The 15,861-nt window shown below is 43.5% G+C and overlaps 2 protein-coding genes across 2 annotated transcripts; both read left to right on the forward strand.

Annotated features, from left to right (window-relative positions):
• Window positions 1–106: 106 nt before the first annotated feature.
• On the forward strand, window positions 107–1,478 carry LOC119115282 (TLR adapter interacting with SLC15A4 on the lysosome). Its single transcript, XM_037239667.1, has one exon. It carries the CDS (start codon window positions 238–240, stop codon window positions 1,132–1,134), a length of 897 nt encoding a protein of 298 aa, XP_037095562.1. The 5' UTR covers window positions 107–237; the 3' UTR covers window positions 1,135–1,478.
• An 11,788-nt stretch (window positions 1,479–13,266) lies between these two features.
• nr0b1 (nuclear receptor subfamily 0, group B, member 1) lies at window positions 13,267–15,655 on the forward strand. The gene is made up of 2 exons (XM_037239885.1): window positions 13,267–14,125; window positions 14,824–15,655. The coding sequence occupies exons 1-2, from the start codon at window positions 13,414–13,416 to the stop codon at window positions 15,063–15,065; spliced, it is 954 nt and encodes a 317-aa protein (XP_037095780.1). The 5' UTR covers window positions 13,267–13,413; the 3' UTR covers window positions 15,066–15,655.
• Window positions 15,656–15,861: the final 206 nt, after the last annotated feature.

A 15,861-nucleotide genomic window follows, 5' to 3' on the forward strand; every position in this document is an offset into this window, starting at 1 on the left:
CTGTCAGCTGCAGCTGTGGTTATTAAGAAAGGGGAAGAGTAATTGTAAAAAAAAAAATCTTGCTTCCCCTCAAGGTGGATGCATAGAACCAAGCAGACTATTAGACTCGCCATTTGCTTCATGGTATGGTATAAGAATGGTTTGCTTCTCCTCATCGTTTTTTTTTTGGTAGACAGTTCCTGATCTTTTTCAAATTCTATCGTTGAGGAAATTACCACCCGCTGAGGCATTGCAGGGATGCTTTGTGAAGCGAAATTGCTGAGCATGGCCTACGAAGAAGCAGAAGAATCGTGCCACCCGCAGTGCGAGAGGCAGGAGAGTACTGTCGGATCTTCTTCCCGCTCTACAGGCGGCATTGTGCATCATCATCACAATTCGTCAGAGCAAGAGGGGGGCATGGTTGGCGAGAATCCTCCAGAATTCTCCCAGCTGGAGTCTTTGGATCTGTACAAAACACAGCCAGTCAGAGAGAACTCTTCGGGAATCCATATCGTTTCTCCTCGCCTGGGAGGCGACGCCACCTTCCTGGTTCCATCCTTCTGTCAGAGCATCTGCCAGAACTACAGCGACCTCCACATCGGAGGAGACCAGGTACTGCCCCTGTCGGACGACAATTTGGATCAGGTGCACGCCGACACCGAGGCGGTGGGTCCCTTCTTGCAGTCCTGTGACGTCCCCCCGCCTGGAGAAGACTCCCCTCCGAGACGAGCTACACAGATTGGGCTCCTGCTGTCTCTCAAGGGAGGCTCCAACCACTGGAGACATGGAAGTGGTCGAGATCGGAGCTTTTTCTCCCAAGGCCGCGAGGGACCCTTCACCAACTCCCTCCTGAACGGCTACCTGGAACAGAAGCTTCTGGACCTGTACCAGCAGCACATGATGGAGAACATGGCCAGGAATTCAGGCCCTGTCTGCCCCCTACTGGCCTCAGAGATGGTCCTGACCAGCCTGGACCAGATCACCTTGCAGCTGAGCCGGGATGGGAATCTGGAGGCGGGCATGGCCAAGGACATGGTGATGTCATGCCTGCTGAGGGTGGCTGGTGAAGCTGAGTCCAGCGAGATCAGCACACCTTTCCTGCAGATCTCCAGTGACGGATCCAAGGAGCTCTTCAACCAGGACAAAGAGCAATGACACTTTCTTAGAATTAAGTAGACCATAGTGTCAAACTCATTAAAATGTTAACTTTTCAAGTTGTGTCTCTGTTATGATTATATTTTTTCCAAAAGAAGCGGTTATTTTGAAATTGTCTGAGAAGGGGGGATAAAAAAGTTTGGTGGAGTTGGGTAAACGAAACATTCTGCAACTGTTTTCATGTTCCTTTAATGAATGTTCATACTGTCCTTACTGTGAGTTTTGTTTACCTACTTAACATATTTTGGCCACTTCCTCAGAAGAAGACCAAACAAAACTCGCCCTTGTATCTTTGAATAACATGTTTCCATGCTTGTTTGATATCAAGAGGAATAAAGCAATCCCAGAGAAAAAAAAAAGACCCAAACTTGTTTTGAACAATGTCATTTCCATTTGATACTTATTTCAAGGCCATTTTAGTTTGAATAAATACAATGTTGCAATTTGGTGAGATAAACAACTGCCAAGCATGAGCAAGTATGATATCCTCAAAGGATCAAACAGATGTGATTTGGCAAAAGTATGCTTAGTTAGTGAATATGTTTGATATCACGATCAAGGCTGGCTTGCGACTGTTTGATAGAATGTTTCACAGAGTCGTGCTGCAGCATGGACGAGACAAAGATTAGCTCATCATGCTGTGGCACTTGTGTGATTTGCAGACCAGCTGAGTGCAGACTCACCGTGTTATTTTTCTACCTTTCCTCCCATTCGAAGGAAGGCGGTGCGTGGCTGCAGTTCGGTGCACTAGCGACCTTCCTCCACGGGTCTTGTTCAAACACAACAGCAGCAGGAGGAAACGGCATGTTTAGAAAGCTGAGCGCCGGCCGCCGGCTGTTGGAAACCTGGGAAGTGTCAAGGCCGCAGAGAAACTAGCGGCTGCCTTTCTTCTCCAAACATTCCAGGTACACACGAAAATAGCTCATCCTGTCCTAAAAAATAACCATTTCAATTAGCAGTAATCGCAACTCAATCCTTTTATTTATAAAGTGCTTTAAAAATGACCACATTTGGAATAAAGTGCTGTGCATGTGTTCAGTGGCGGCCCAAGGCTGGGACTTTGGCGGTGAGGAAGATGCCGCAAGTAAGAAGACGCAAACATATTGTGACGGACTCTTTGCAGAGTCAGAACGGGATTTCACTCTCACCCATGACAGAACTTTGCGTACGTCCAAGAGGAGGTGTGGTCCAAGTGGGCCGGTTTCCATTCCTCCTTATGTTAGGTACTGATACTAAAAAAACAAAACAAAACAACAACAAAAACCTGTGGTAGAGGTACAAGTCATGAAGCACCCTCCTTTAAAAGTACCAGCTAAAAGTAAAAAAAGAAAATTGATATTTTCGCGGCAGACAATCAAATATATGTACCGTAATTTTCGGACTATAAGCCGCGGTTTTTTTTCATAGTTTGGGTGGGGGGGCGACTTATACTCAGGAGCGATTTATATACATATATATGGTTTTTTTTCACTTTTTTGGGCATTTTATGGCTGGTGCGACTTATACTCCGGTGCGACTTATAGTCCGAAAATTACGGTATTTATTTCATTAATATTGCATTTGTATAATGAGTGAATAGTATACCGCTAATCCTAATCTTAAAATAAACAAAATAAACCTGAATGTGCATTTTATCATCCATCCATCCATCCATCCATCCATCCATCCATCCATCCATCCATCCATCCATCCATCCATCCATCCATCCATCCATCCATCTCTCTACATATCTGTCTGTCTGTCTGCACATGATTAATAAAAACCATACACATCCTGTTTTTTTAAAAAAAAAAGCTTGTCTAATGCAATGAAATCACAGACGAGGTTGAATCCTTTCAGCGCGTCTCTAAAGCACTTTCTTCTGCTCACAAAGAGCTTTTAACATGTGGGCTGACGGAGACAAGGTCATGTGATTTCATATCAAACCCAAGGTCCTCGCCACTCTTGCCATTGTGGCTTTAACGCCGCAGCCGCGTCGCCTTTATTCAAAAAAAGCTTTTAGTGCGTTGCCTTGTAAAAGCAGCACAATCATAACCTATTTACTGATATATTTCCATTTTAGTTTTCCGCTTGCTGATATTTCCAAAACAATTTCAAGGCCTAAAACAACAGTCTAAAACTCTTTACAGGATTAGGCATGCACACAATATTGATGCAAACAATGATTACCTCCCCTTGGTTTGTGGCTGCAGCCTTGAGGCACCTATGTTATTCCAGATTACGCCTCACATGTTCAACTTGCTGGAACGTTTAATGAGAGCTCCGTTGCCATGGAGGGAACATTTCCTGGTCAGTTAGCCCCTCGAGGCTGCACGAGAGCCCGGCGACCTTGGCTGCAATCCCCTCCCACCACCCCAAGCACATGACCCTGCGAGGCGAGCAAGAGTCGTGTGATAATGAGCATATTGCTCGGCATGCGGATGCACACGGGTGACCCCATTTTGTCGGCGTTTTATCCCCTGTGGTATACACCTGCTTTTAATCTGTCCGATAACTAAATTCAGATTCTTCTTAAGTGTGAAAGCGCAAATCAGGGTCAACATCACTTTTACCTTCCCGCATTGAGCGCTGTCTCTTTTATGTCACTGCAAGGTTAGACTATTTGCTTCCACATGGCGGAAGGTTACTTTTCCATTGCTAGATTCACATTCTTAGAGCGAGTGGCGATTATCAAATACTGACCATTTGTAGCGCCGTACCTGAGAAAAGCACTATTCCTAGTACCTTGCAAAATACTCTCTGCATATTTGTAGTTAAATTGGGTAATAAGGCATTACGTCAAAATAATGTTCCAAAAGTAGCCCATGGTCACACATGAGCAGTGAAAGTTAATTTTCTACACAAACTCGTTTAAATTTGACTAACTATGTGTATGGTTCAAAAAATGAAAAGTTCATAGTTCTTTTGTTTTCCCCAATCAAAAAAAAAAAAAAGGTTGCTGCAAGCTGTTACCTTCCAGTATATTGGCATTTTCTCATTGTTTTCACCAATTCCATTCACACTAATATTTAGATGCTGCTATCACCTGACAATCTCAAATACAAGAGAAAATCGCTTAAATTGTCTTTTTCTTTTCATGAATTGGAACAAAAACATGACTGTGGTCCAGAATGTCCAAACACAAACAATCTGCTGTAGGTGCCAGAAACTAAGGCTGCACAAATGAAGTACAAAGTGCAAAACATTTAAAGTAACATTATATTCTTGTTTGTCCAAAGAACCAGAAAATATTTGGGACATAAAAGCCCAAATAAATTATGAAAACAATAAAAAACGATTTTATTATGAATGAGGAGAGATGGACGAAGACGGAAGAGTGCCCAGGTCGCAAATGGAGGACCAACCGGTATAATTTGGTCAAGTACCCAAAAATACAATCATAACTATTCTAACCTATGCCTTGTTTTTTCAAAACATTACAGAAGAAAGAGGAGTAAATCGATCTCCTTTCCCAATGGATCAGGTGCTTCATGAGCACAGCTTGAGAAGTAAACAATTCGCTGTAGCATCTATTGGTGATTAAAGAGACTAAAAGGGAACACTGCAGTTTTCTTGTCCCATTTAGATCTGCTTCAATTCCAAGAACCGTCTCACAGTTCCAAGTACACATTTGCGCTCTGCAGTCAAGATGACTCACTGAGATATGAAGGACAAACCAAAAAAAACATTACTTCCATTCATAAAGACAACTTTATGTATCCTCCTCTATGACGTTATTTGGAAAATAAACTTGTCACGCTCCTTTTGTTCCCTTTATTTCCATTGTAAAAATATGAATCTTGCCTCACCTTGGTCTGTCAACACGAAACACCGCCCTCCTCATGCAGCCTCCTCCCTTGTTTTGTGTTTTTGCAGCGCTTGGCAGCCGACGCTGTTATTACTGTCGTAATTTAGCTCCCTATGCAAACATGACCCCGTCCTCCAAATATTCAAACGGTAGTCACAGCGAGGCCAGTAAAGAGGAAGATAAGAGGGACGTAAATTATCGCTACGCTCCTCTCCTCCTCCATGTTTTTGTGAGTGTCTGATGGTTATCGTAGACAAGCACTGTTATATCACACAGTGATATATTTGGGAGCAATGAATAAAGCAGGAAGGACAGAGACAGAAGGGGCAAACGAGTAAATGGAATATGCAGATACTATGTACTGTGCAGGAGGCCGCGTGGAGGAGCAATCTACATTTTAATTGGCGCCATGTCTGAAACTCATTTTTATGACTCCGCCCCTGAATGGTAAGTCTTTTGTGATTTAGTGTAGCATCACCATGCGGTAAGTGAACAAAGGAGGGAAATAAAAGTGTGGAGCTGAGGTGGTAGCCGACTGCCTGAGTGTGCTGCCTATCAAAGTGCCACTGTGGGGCTTATTGCGCTATGGATTCAACTCATGAGTTTGACCTTGGCACACACACACACACACACACACACATACATGCAGCCTGGGGTTCTACTCAACCTTGACTAATTAGCTAGCGTCCCCGTAGCATATGTTCACCACAGAGTTGATCAAGGACGTTACATCTGCAGTGTCCCACCTCTGTTCTGCAGTTTTGTGAGTCCATGTTTAAACAGTGCTTGGAGTATGCTGAAGAGCAGAACATGGCAAAACACGGTCCATAGTTTCTGACCGGCCCGCACAGTGACCATCAAGTCAAATAAAATACGCGGTGCTCTTTTTTTAAAATTATTATTTGTGATGACATTTCCAACCCGATGGGATGGTTTCTTCCGAACACGGTGATTGGAGTCAACACCACAATACACTACTTTGGTCTCATCTTGATACATGACCTACCTCCATGCTTCCTCTTATTGGTCAGGCAAACTGCAGACGGACCTGGACACACAAGCAGCGTCAGATTGGATAAGAAGCGTTGGTGCGCAGCCATTTCCAGATCACTCCAGTGATGTTTCATTGCATTCAAGTCTGGGTGCCGGCTGAGTAACTCAACCATACTCAGAGCCGTCCTGAAGACACTCTTGTGGTCTTGGCTGTGTGCTTGGGGTCGTTGTCCTGTTGGAAGGTAAATCTTCTGAAGTCCTGACTACTCTGGAGCAATAATATCATTTCTGCCATCTTCTTTCCCACAATCCTGGCAGCACGATGCTTGGTTGATACCGGTCAGATGATGAACCGTGCCTAGTTTCCTCCAGACATCACACCTGGACTTCCCACCAAAGAGTTCAATCTTTAGCTCATGAGACCAGAGAATGTCTTTCTTTTGGCAAACTCCTGGTGGATGGCCATGTGCTTTTTTTTTTCTCTAAGTAATGGTTCCCATCTGGGGACGCTACCATGCAGGTGGATTTTTGTCTTTCTGGAAGATTCTCCTCTCTCCACAGAGCTGAGCTGGGGCTCAGACAGACTGACCATGTGGTCCTTGGTCACCTCACGCCCCACCCGCTCCCTGCTTGCCTCTCACTAATAAAATGCGGAAAAAGTGAAGCGCTGTGAATACCTAGCGGACGAACTGTATTCAGCATCCCGCCCATGTTAGCATTGGTTTGATCGTTTTTCTGCTTGTAAGTTTGTTACAAAGCCGACTTTAATGCCAACCTGAATGTCGTCCCCTCCCCCCCCCTCATGTTTGTAGAACCTTGCACTGGCAATATTGCTATTCTTCACCAGTTGTTGGCTTTTCAAGTTTACTGCATTTGAGGAGCATATCAATGAGTACACCGCTACATCTGCCGCTTTGTTTGCTGCGAGCCCGCCACGTGACCTTGTGCAGAGCAAAGCGACCTTGAACGCCACACTGTTACCAAACGAGGCAAACAGACATCTGGTGAGGGATCCGCAATGGAAGTAAACAACATGTCATACTATGTTTAATATTTGTGTAACTATAGCACAAAGAGTGTTCGGTAGATTAGATCTTTGTTGTAACAATGCCACGTTTATCACTCCATTAAATTATGCTCAATAATAGAAACGTGTTTGTAGGATGAGCAGCAGAGCTGAGTGTGTGAATGTTTTTGCAAAATCATGTCCTCCTACAACTTAAACTGATCAAGTGTGGTAAAGGAAGCATTTCTATAATGTTCAAAAACTATCCGAGGCTCAAATATAGAAAAAGAACATTTGACAATCACATTCACACCATTCAGTCAGGCAAGAGGACTGCTATGGCATCAAGTTTTATTTTTTGGTCAAAGGGACAAATATAGCGAGAGAAATTTTCATTATGTGTGTTAAGTGTGTTTTAAAAATGAACTTTTTTTTAAATTGATGGCATGTTTTAATTTACACGTTTTAATTACTGAAGTTCTATATGGGAGCGGTACCTAATGCAATGGCCTGATAAGACATTTTTATCATTACAACCAATTAAATTTTCCTGATTGATATGGTTTTGCCGTTTGTTTCTTTTTTTTCCGATGCTTTCTCAGTGACAAAAAATTATAAACGTTTTTTTTTCCCAATGCCTTTTCAGTGACAAAAAAAAAAAAGATGAAAACTACGGAAAAAAACGTAATTAAAAAGTTCCAAAAAGTTGCTATTTATTCAGCTGGTCTTCTCTAATGCACGAACACATTTTCACAGTGCTGTAAGTCGTTGACACAAGTCCTTGGAGAGTGCAGTATTCAATTTGTAACTATTATGGAGACAAGGACACGCTCCTTTATGTCGGCCGCTGCGATGAGAGAAAATGGAGGCAGTCGCCGTGGCAACCGCCAGAAGAGCACCCAACAAATCAACAAACAATGCTCCGCAAGACTTTTGCAGGAGGAGCCGTTTAATGCAAAGCCTTGAATCATACAAAGTTGTCCTCTTATGCTGCCTTTGAGTGCTTGTGGGTGTCAAAGCTGAAGGAAACAAAAAGTAAAACCTTGTGCTCTTCTCCAAGGCCGAGCTGCCGGGAACGTGCCAGGGAGCCGTCGTCTTTTTGGTCACGCTGACCTCTCGATTTCACTAGTGAGGTCACACCTTCCAGAAACACTGAGTGCAGCACAAGCACGCAAGGGGAAAAAAAACCAATACAGGGGCCCCGTGGCGGGAATTCACACAAGCAGTAAAGACACTTTTTGCTGACTTTTTGACAAAAAAATGGCCCACTTCAATTCATCGACTAACTCACTGAACTGAGCAAGCTGACGTTTTGGCCACGTGCCACTTCTGGGTGACATCATAGGCGGTGAGGAGTAGCAACACTTTCCTACTACAGTGGAACCTCTAACGTTGAATTCTAAACGTTCTTCCCTGAGGAAATCATGGAAAAAATAAACTCCCAGAGTTCAAACTGTGGCTATCTACACTGAAAAAAAGGTGAATATACTCAATTCTATTTCGTCAAGTGGTTGCACAAAATAAACTCAGATTCATACATTTTTTAAGTAGCGGTATTAAAGGGACATTCCAGGTAGACGAACTTTGACACTTGTTAGCACCAAAATTCACACCACAAACAATCTGTAGTAATTTAAGGGCTTTTTTCTTTGGTCAAACTAGCCCGCCCACTTTTGGAGTTTGTTTTTCCCATTTCAGCCTGTGAACATTGTGACGCGTGTTGTTACCTGACTTGGTTTATGACATTCTTTTGTCATCTTGTGTCTGAATTGGTGATCAAAACTCAAAGGCTATGTACTTTCTTACTATTTTTCACTTCAACCTATGAAAATATGAATGCAGAATATTCCGGATGAATTCACATCAAATGTGAGCTCTTACGAGCAAAGCCCTACTATCACCTCCACAAAATCAAAACTGTTGTGCGGATCGTTTTTTTAAATTATTTTTACAGGTTAAAGTGGACAATAGGAGGAATGTGCATATACATTTTGGCAGCGATTGGCCGTAGTTTGCCGACATTAAAAAACGTGCCGAACTCAAGGCCCGAGCTGCTGCCATTACAGCGACTACAATCTGTGTGCCACATGTGGACGAGCCTTCAGGGCCCGGATTGGCCTCATCAGTCCCATCGGGATCCAAAATCCCTGCTCATCGATCTAGATTAAAGTCAATGGTTTTCTTTGAATCCGAAGGACGAACAACAACAGCAACGTTCAATTAGCACATCCATAGTAAGACAGGCAAATGGACTTGGCAGTTAGACGCCACTAGCTCCTGTTGCGTGTTTGAGATATTGTTGAGCAAGGAAAACAAAGATATGGAGTTGGTTCTTTATTGGCAAGAACTTGGGTTGTTTAATGGCGGCCAGTACATGAGGCACGGCAGCAGATGAAACTTTCACACAAACATTCTCCAGGTCAGAAGGTTTTATACTGTCCGGAAAAGCGCTGTGCTGCATCCGTCATGTTTATACAAAAGCACATATATGAACATGAAAAGTATACGAGTTTGTCAAACTTACCAAAATATGTACACGTTGCTGTTTCTCCCACTTCACTCCCTATTGTCAAAATAGAATTAGCTTTCGACAGCCTAGCAGATACAATTAGCCAAACGATTTCAGCTTCTTACCAGTCAGACTGTCGTAGACACCCGCCGTCTTTCATTCATGTTGCTGCGATCTTCGTTTTCTTCCGCTCTATAACACACAATCAATGTGATCTCAATCATAAAATCTAAATCAATAACACCTCAACCACACACATAAATCACATATGAGGAAGTTGGAAAAACAAAGGCAGGAATAAAGAGTTCTGAAAGCCTATCTGTTTTCAAGTATAGGGAGTAAAAGTACAAAGTTCAAAAACGGAATATTCTGTCATGGATCGGATGGAGCAGGGCGAACAAATGCAGCTTGGACCAGGGTTAATTGGAGAAAACAAAAACAGACTCGGCAAACTGACACGACTTAACAAAATAACTAGAGGACTAACTGACAGGGACGTGAAGACATGAAACGACAACAAGAACCAAAAGACATCAAGACAACAACACACAACGACCCGACCGGCGTGAGGGGCAGACAGCACTTATATACACGACAGGTAACAAGAGACAGGTGAGAATAAGCCAACTCATCATGGGCACACAGGAGGGGAGGGGCGAGCACACAGGCAGAAACCATGACAACAAACACATAGTGGAACGGCTGGGGACGAGACGTGACATATTCAAATATGGGTACTTCTTTATTTCCCACCACTCGTGTCATCCGTGAAGCCTTTCGGGCTGCAACTGAAGCGAACAATGCAAAGCAAAAGCCGCCAGTGGGGTAACGTGACGAGCTCAAAGTAGACTTGGCCCCATGCAGGGACGCAAGTCAAAAGTATTGTCGATGTGCCGCCGCTTGATGTGCGACGGCGCGTTTGCAACAAGACATCATGTCATCTCTCCTTGAGACGGGAGTTTTTTTATAAGCGCTGCCGGCTGGGCCTTGAGCGCGGTAAGAGAGGAACTAAGTGAAGGCTGTTTATCCCGCGGCGGCCTTGATATAAACATGTGAAAGAAGCTCGCCGCTTTCTCTCGTCTGCTCAATCAATACAGTTCAACGGCGGGGACAATGCGGTGCCGAACACCTCTGCAAAACAATTTTTTTTTTTTTCCAGACCACCACTTCATTCACAGGGTCGACCTTGGAGCTGACGCCGTGGGACGCAGAGGTCATGCTTGTGAATGTTGTGCTTCAATTGCTCGCTGTAACTTTGACTTTTCGTCTTTGACTTTTTCGACGAGAAAACTTGTCAAAACTACTACTTGTCAACACCTTTCCATTTGGGGAACTGACGAGAGGTGTCAAATCCATGTTCAGTTCATGACCACCAGACCTAATTTGAGCCTTTTTACTCTCTTGCAATCAAAGTCAGCAAAGGCAGAAATTTCTGATGTGGGCTGTGTTATTTCAGGTTCGCACTTACTGACAATCTGGCCTAATCTTTTTAAGATTATCCTAAATGTTGGGTATGTTAAGTGGGGTGCACACTTACGGCGTCAAAATCGATTAATTCCATTCATCGACAAATCAATTATCAAATTACCGTATTTTCCGGACTATAAGGCGCACCTAAAAACCTAAAATTTTCTCAAAAGCCGACAGTGCGCCTTATAGTCCGGTGCGCCTTATATATGGACCAAATTCCTAAATTTAAACTGGCCCGAAGCATTGTGTCATGAAATCAATCATAAGTGGCCCGCTGAAGACTATGAATCATGAATCAAAAAGACTATGGATCATTATTTTGTGATTATAAAGTAACTTGTTGCGTCTGAAGTTGAAATAAAAAAGATAAAATGGAGAATGATTTGATTTGGATTAAAAATCTGACATGATGCATTAATGGTGCGCCTTATAGTCCGGTGCGCCTTATATAAGGACAAAGTTTTAAAATGGGCCATTCATTGAAGGTGCGCCTTATAGTCCGGTGCGCCTTATAGTCCGGAAAATACGGTAATCGCCTAATATTTTAATACTCGAGTAAACATTTAGACATTTCTTTAACTAAAGACTGTCCGAATCTTCTGATTCCAGCCTCTCAAAAGTAATAATTCGTTTTTTTCTCGTCCTTCATGAAAGCAGACTGATTTATCTTTTGTCTTTCATCCAAATAAGACATCTGCTTTTACTTTGGAAAACAATGACCATCAATACTATTTATGTAACTGGCCCAATCCTTTTTTCCCCCCTCAAGATGAATCAGCAATCAATTTTACACAATCGATTAAAATGATTTAAGATCATTGATTATTTCAGTCATACCTCCAAGTGTTTGTCTTTATTTACTCACAGGGTTCAGGTAGCAGTTGACCTTTGACCGCTCCCCTCGAAGGAACAATTAGGCTTAAGTGCTAATTTATCTGCTTTATCCAGACCTGTCTTTTCCAAGCCTATACCCCCACCCCCGTTTCCCCATACCTTCCTTCCTCTCCTCCTGCAGCTCCTCATTCCTCTTTAGTGACAAAAGCAAGGCGAGCACTGAGTCATGACATCATAATTCAGCTCCTGTTTTCTCCGTTAAATCAATATCACCATGTCCGAGTCAAGGTTGTACGCTGGCCTTCACAGCTCGCCTCTTCCAGCTTCTTTCTTCTGGAAAATCATATAAATTGTCCCTAAAATAATTAAGCCTTCAGATCTGTCACTGCCCTATATTTTTGGGGGGACGGGGAGGAACCTTATAAACAACACTGACGTAACGTCAAGGCAATGCCCAGGGAAGAACTGACTGAGATTTTAAGGGTTTACCTCTAAGGACGTATTTTTAAGGACTTGGCATTAAGAACACAGCTTTATGAGCTAAGCTTTAAGTACTTGTCTTTGAAGACTTGTTAAATTCAAGAACCTTAAACTTGTACTTGACTTGAATGACTTGGTTTTAAGAACTTGGGTTCCAAAACAAAGGACTACTTTTGGGGCTTTTTAAGAAGTTAGATTTAAAGCCTTGTGTGTAAGAACTTTATTCCAAATCCTATTCTTTGAGAAACTAAAGATCTTCCTTAGTACTCAAAGCTTTAATAACATCTCTTTGAAACTTGCCTTTAGGGACTATTCTTTGAAACTTTACTTTAAAATGCATCTGTAAGGACTCAGCTTCAAGGATGAGTAAAAGTATTAAAGACTTTTCTTTCACTTGTCTTTAAGAATCAAGTATTAACCCTGTTCCTCCAGGGTTGGTGTCCTGCATGTTTTATATGTTGCAGCAGGGAGACATAAAGCATGCAAGACACCGAACCTCGAGGAACAGAGTTGAGAATCCCCGCTTTAAGGATTTGTCCTCGACGACTTGTATATAAGGACTTAGTTGTCTTTAAAAAGTTGTCTTGTATGGACGCCTCACTGGCCACTAATAAACTAAAGGTTGTTTGTAGGGACAAAAGCAAGAGCCAGGTGGTCTTAGCAGTGGCAGCCAAGAAGGATGCAGGCAAGATGATGGACCACAGTGACATGAGTGAAACTTCATCATGAAAAAAAAAAAAAAGTTGAATGGAGACATGACATGTCCCTCAGTTTTATTACTGACTACAGTAAAACTGTTCAAATGTTTCTCTTTATGGAGAATGAGCTTCAATATGGATTTGAGGGACTTTAATAGCTCAGGAAATGGGACGATTTTCTCCAATTGATCATCAACCTATTTACAATTTTGGCAGCACCTTCCCCATTTTGCTTTGGGTTAAATGACTGAGCAGCTCTTGACTTAATACGAGTACCGATAGCGAGAGAGCGAAAGAGAGCGCAAGGGAGGTGCCTTGTGCTGATGGGAGGCGGAAAGACGAGAGGAAGAAAAAACCAGGAGAAAGTGCAGGCACACGGGAGCTCCCCCCCTACACAGCGCGTCGCCCTTCGCTCGGAGGCTATCTGGAGCTCCAAAGAAAACAGCCTCTCCTCCGCACTGACCCCCGCCCAGGGACGCGCCGCGCTCTCCAGCCAGCGGTCATGGCCACGACGCTGGAGGGCTGCCGCTGTCGGGGTGCGAGCCTCCGCGGCAACAGCAGAAGCAACTGCAGTAGCGGCAGCCACAGCCACAGCAGCAACAGCAACAGCAGCAGCATCCTTTACAGCATTCTTAAGAGTGACAGAGAGGAACAACAACAACACCAAACGCTACATAACTTACTCCAAAGCCACAGGACCTCCTCCTCTTCCTCGTCCGCCTCTTCTGTCGCCTCCGGGACGGCGTGGCGACATCAGGAGCAGCAACAGCAGTGCTCCTGCGGGACAACGCGGCGCCGCGGGCTCCTCCGCTCCCCGCAGGTGACGTGCAAAGCAGCCTCCGCCATCCTGGTCAAGACGCTGCGATTCGTCAAGAACGTGCCGTGCTTCAGGGAGCTGCCCGAGGATGAGCAGGTGGTCCTGATCCGGAGCGGCTGGGCGCCCCTGTTGGTGCTCGGGTTGGCCCAGGACCGCGTGGACTTTGAGACCACGGAGACTGTGGAGCCGAGCATGCTGCAGCGGATTCTCACTGGGGCACCCCAAAGTCAGAGCGAATCGGCGCCGGTGACTGTGGCCGACCCAAGTCGAGGGGCTGGAGCCGGCGTGTCGTTGGCCGACATCGAAACCATTAAAGGCTTCTTGAAGAAGTGCTGGAGTGTTGACATCAGCACCAAGGAGTACGCCTATCTGAAGGGAGCCGTGCTCTTCAACCCGGGTACGTCCGTCAGCCCCATGGGGCTCAAAACTTGGGGCAGCCCAAAGAAATAACGGGGTCGCTCGTCACCTGGAAGTTCATATTTATGTCAAAAGTATTGTTAGAGTAATCGGAATTTCAGCTACACATTTGCTCCCATTTTAAAAGCAGCAGCGAAATACATAATGCAGGAATTCGAAATGCATTTTTATTTGATTTTGTTATAAATATATTTCATTTCTTATACTTTTAAAACTAAACTTTTCAAATCAACACTGGGGCATTGGGGGCGATTGCCCGCAAGCTGGCTCAGCAGATACCAGGAACATCTGACATCCCCTGTGCACAAGTTAAAATATATCTATATATTTTTCAATGTTACCAAAACCTTTTTTTTTTTAGAACGTAAATGGTCACGTCAGTCTTTTTCATCATATATTGATTATGCATTACATTACTCTTTAAAGTAAATGTGCATATGTTAATGTTTGGCACATTTATTCAAAGAAATAGAATGTAAATCATCATCGTCATCGTCGTCATCATCGTCATCATCGTCATCATCGTCCGTACTTAGAGAGCTGTGTAATGTTTTAGTAACCACTTGAGTCACTGTATTATCAACAGTTCTTTAGAATTCGTTTATTTTCATCATACTGGAATTTGGTTCCATTACTTAACGTTGCCTTTCCTCCATCTCATCCTAAATGTCTTTTTAGATCTGGAGGGTCTCCGCTGCCTGCCGTACATCCAGTCGCTGCGGCGCGAGGCCCACCAGGCCCTCAATGAGCACGTCCGACTGATCCATCGCGAGGACGCCACACGCTTCGCCAAACTGCTCATCGCCCTGTCCATGCTGAGGTCCATCAGCCCTTCGGTGGTGGCCCAGCTCTTCTTCAAGCCCATCATCGGGAGCGTCAACATTGAGGAGGTGCTCATGGAGATGTTCTACGGGAAATAAGGACCCCTTGCCCCCTCCACGCACCACTCCCAGGCCTCTACTACAGGTGACCCTCCATCTGCCCGATGGACTGAAAGGCTCTTATTGGACAAGTGAGAAGAACTTACAAAAAAGGCGTGTGTGAATGCTTTGTTATGTTAAAAAAAAGCCACTGTAATTCATTGCTTAACTTATTTGTTTTATAAACTATTTTTCTAAAATAAACTCCCTCAAGTGTTGCTCTTCAGCGCTTTTATTGACACACTTTCCACAGGGTCAGCTGACCTCCGTGCTACATGAACATGCAGATAAACGGCTGACAAAACTCACACGGTTACCTTCAGCGAATTTGGGCCAGACAGATTTGGGCCAGCAGCTTGTTTACGTTTTGATAAAGCTCCAATGTGACAAATGTAAGCCTGTCTTTGTTTAACTGGAATAAATTGTTTCTGAGCCATAATATTAGGGATACCTCCACAATGTCAATCCAACCTAGTAATTATTACTTTTGTGAAGACAGAATTTTCAGATTTTCATTTCTTTTATACCATTATAAAGTGCAAGTATATCTAATGAAGTGTCTTGTAAATAAACCTCCTCTGACACGTTAACTTTTTGTCATAAAAAAGTAACTTTGGAATGCTATGCCATTATATTTCCTGAAAATAGAACTTAATTGCAGCAATATATATATTTTTACCCTAAAACATACTACTCGCATACACTGACATGGATTATTCATGGAAAAAACATTTTCAAACAATGTATCTTTTGCTTTTTACTAAAAAATAAAATGTTATTGTCATTAACACGCACG

Source organism: Syngnathus acus, chromosome 21 (assembly GCF_901709675.1).
Source record: "Syngnathus acus chromosome 21, fSynAcu1.2, whole genome shotgun sequence".
In the NCBI taxonomy this organism is placed as follows: Eukaryota; Metazoa; Chordata; class Actinopteri; order Syngnathiformes; family Syngnathidae; genus Syngnathus; species Syngnathus acus.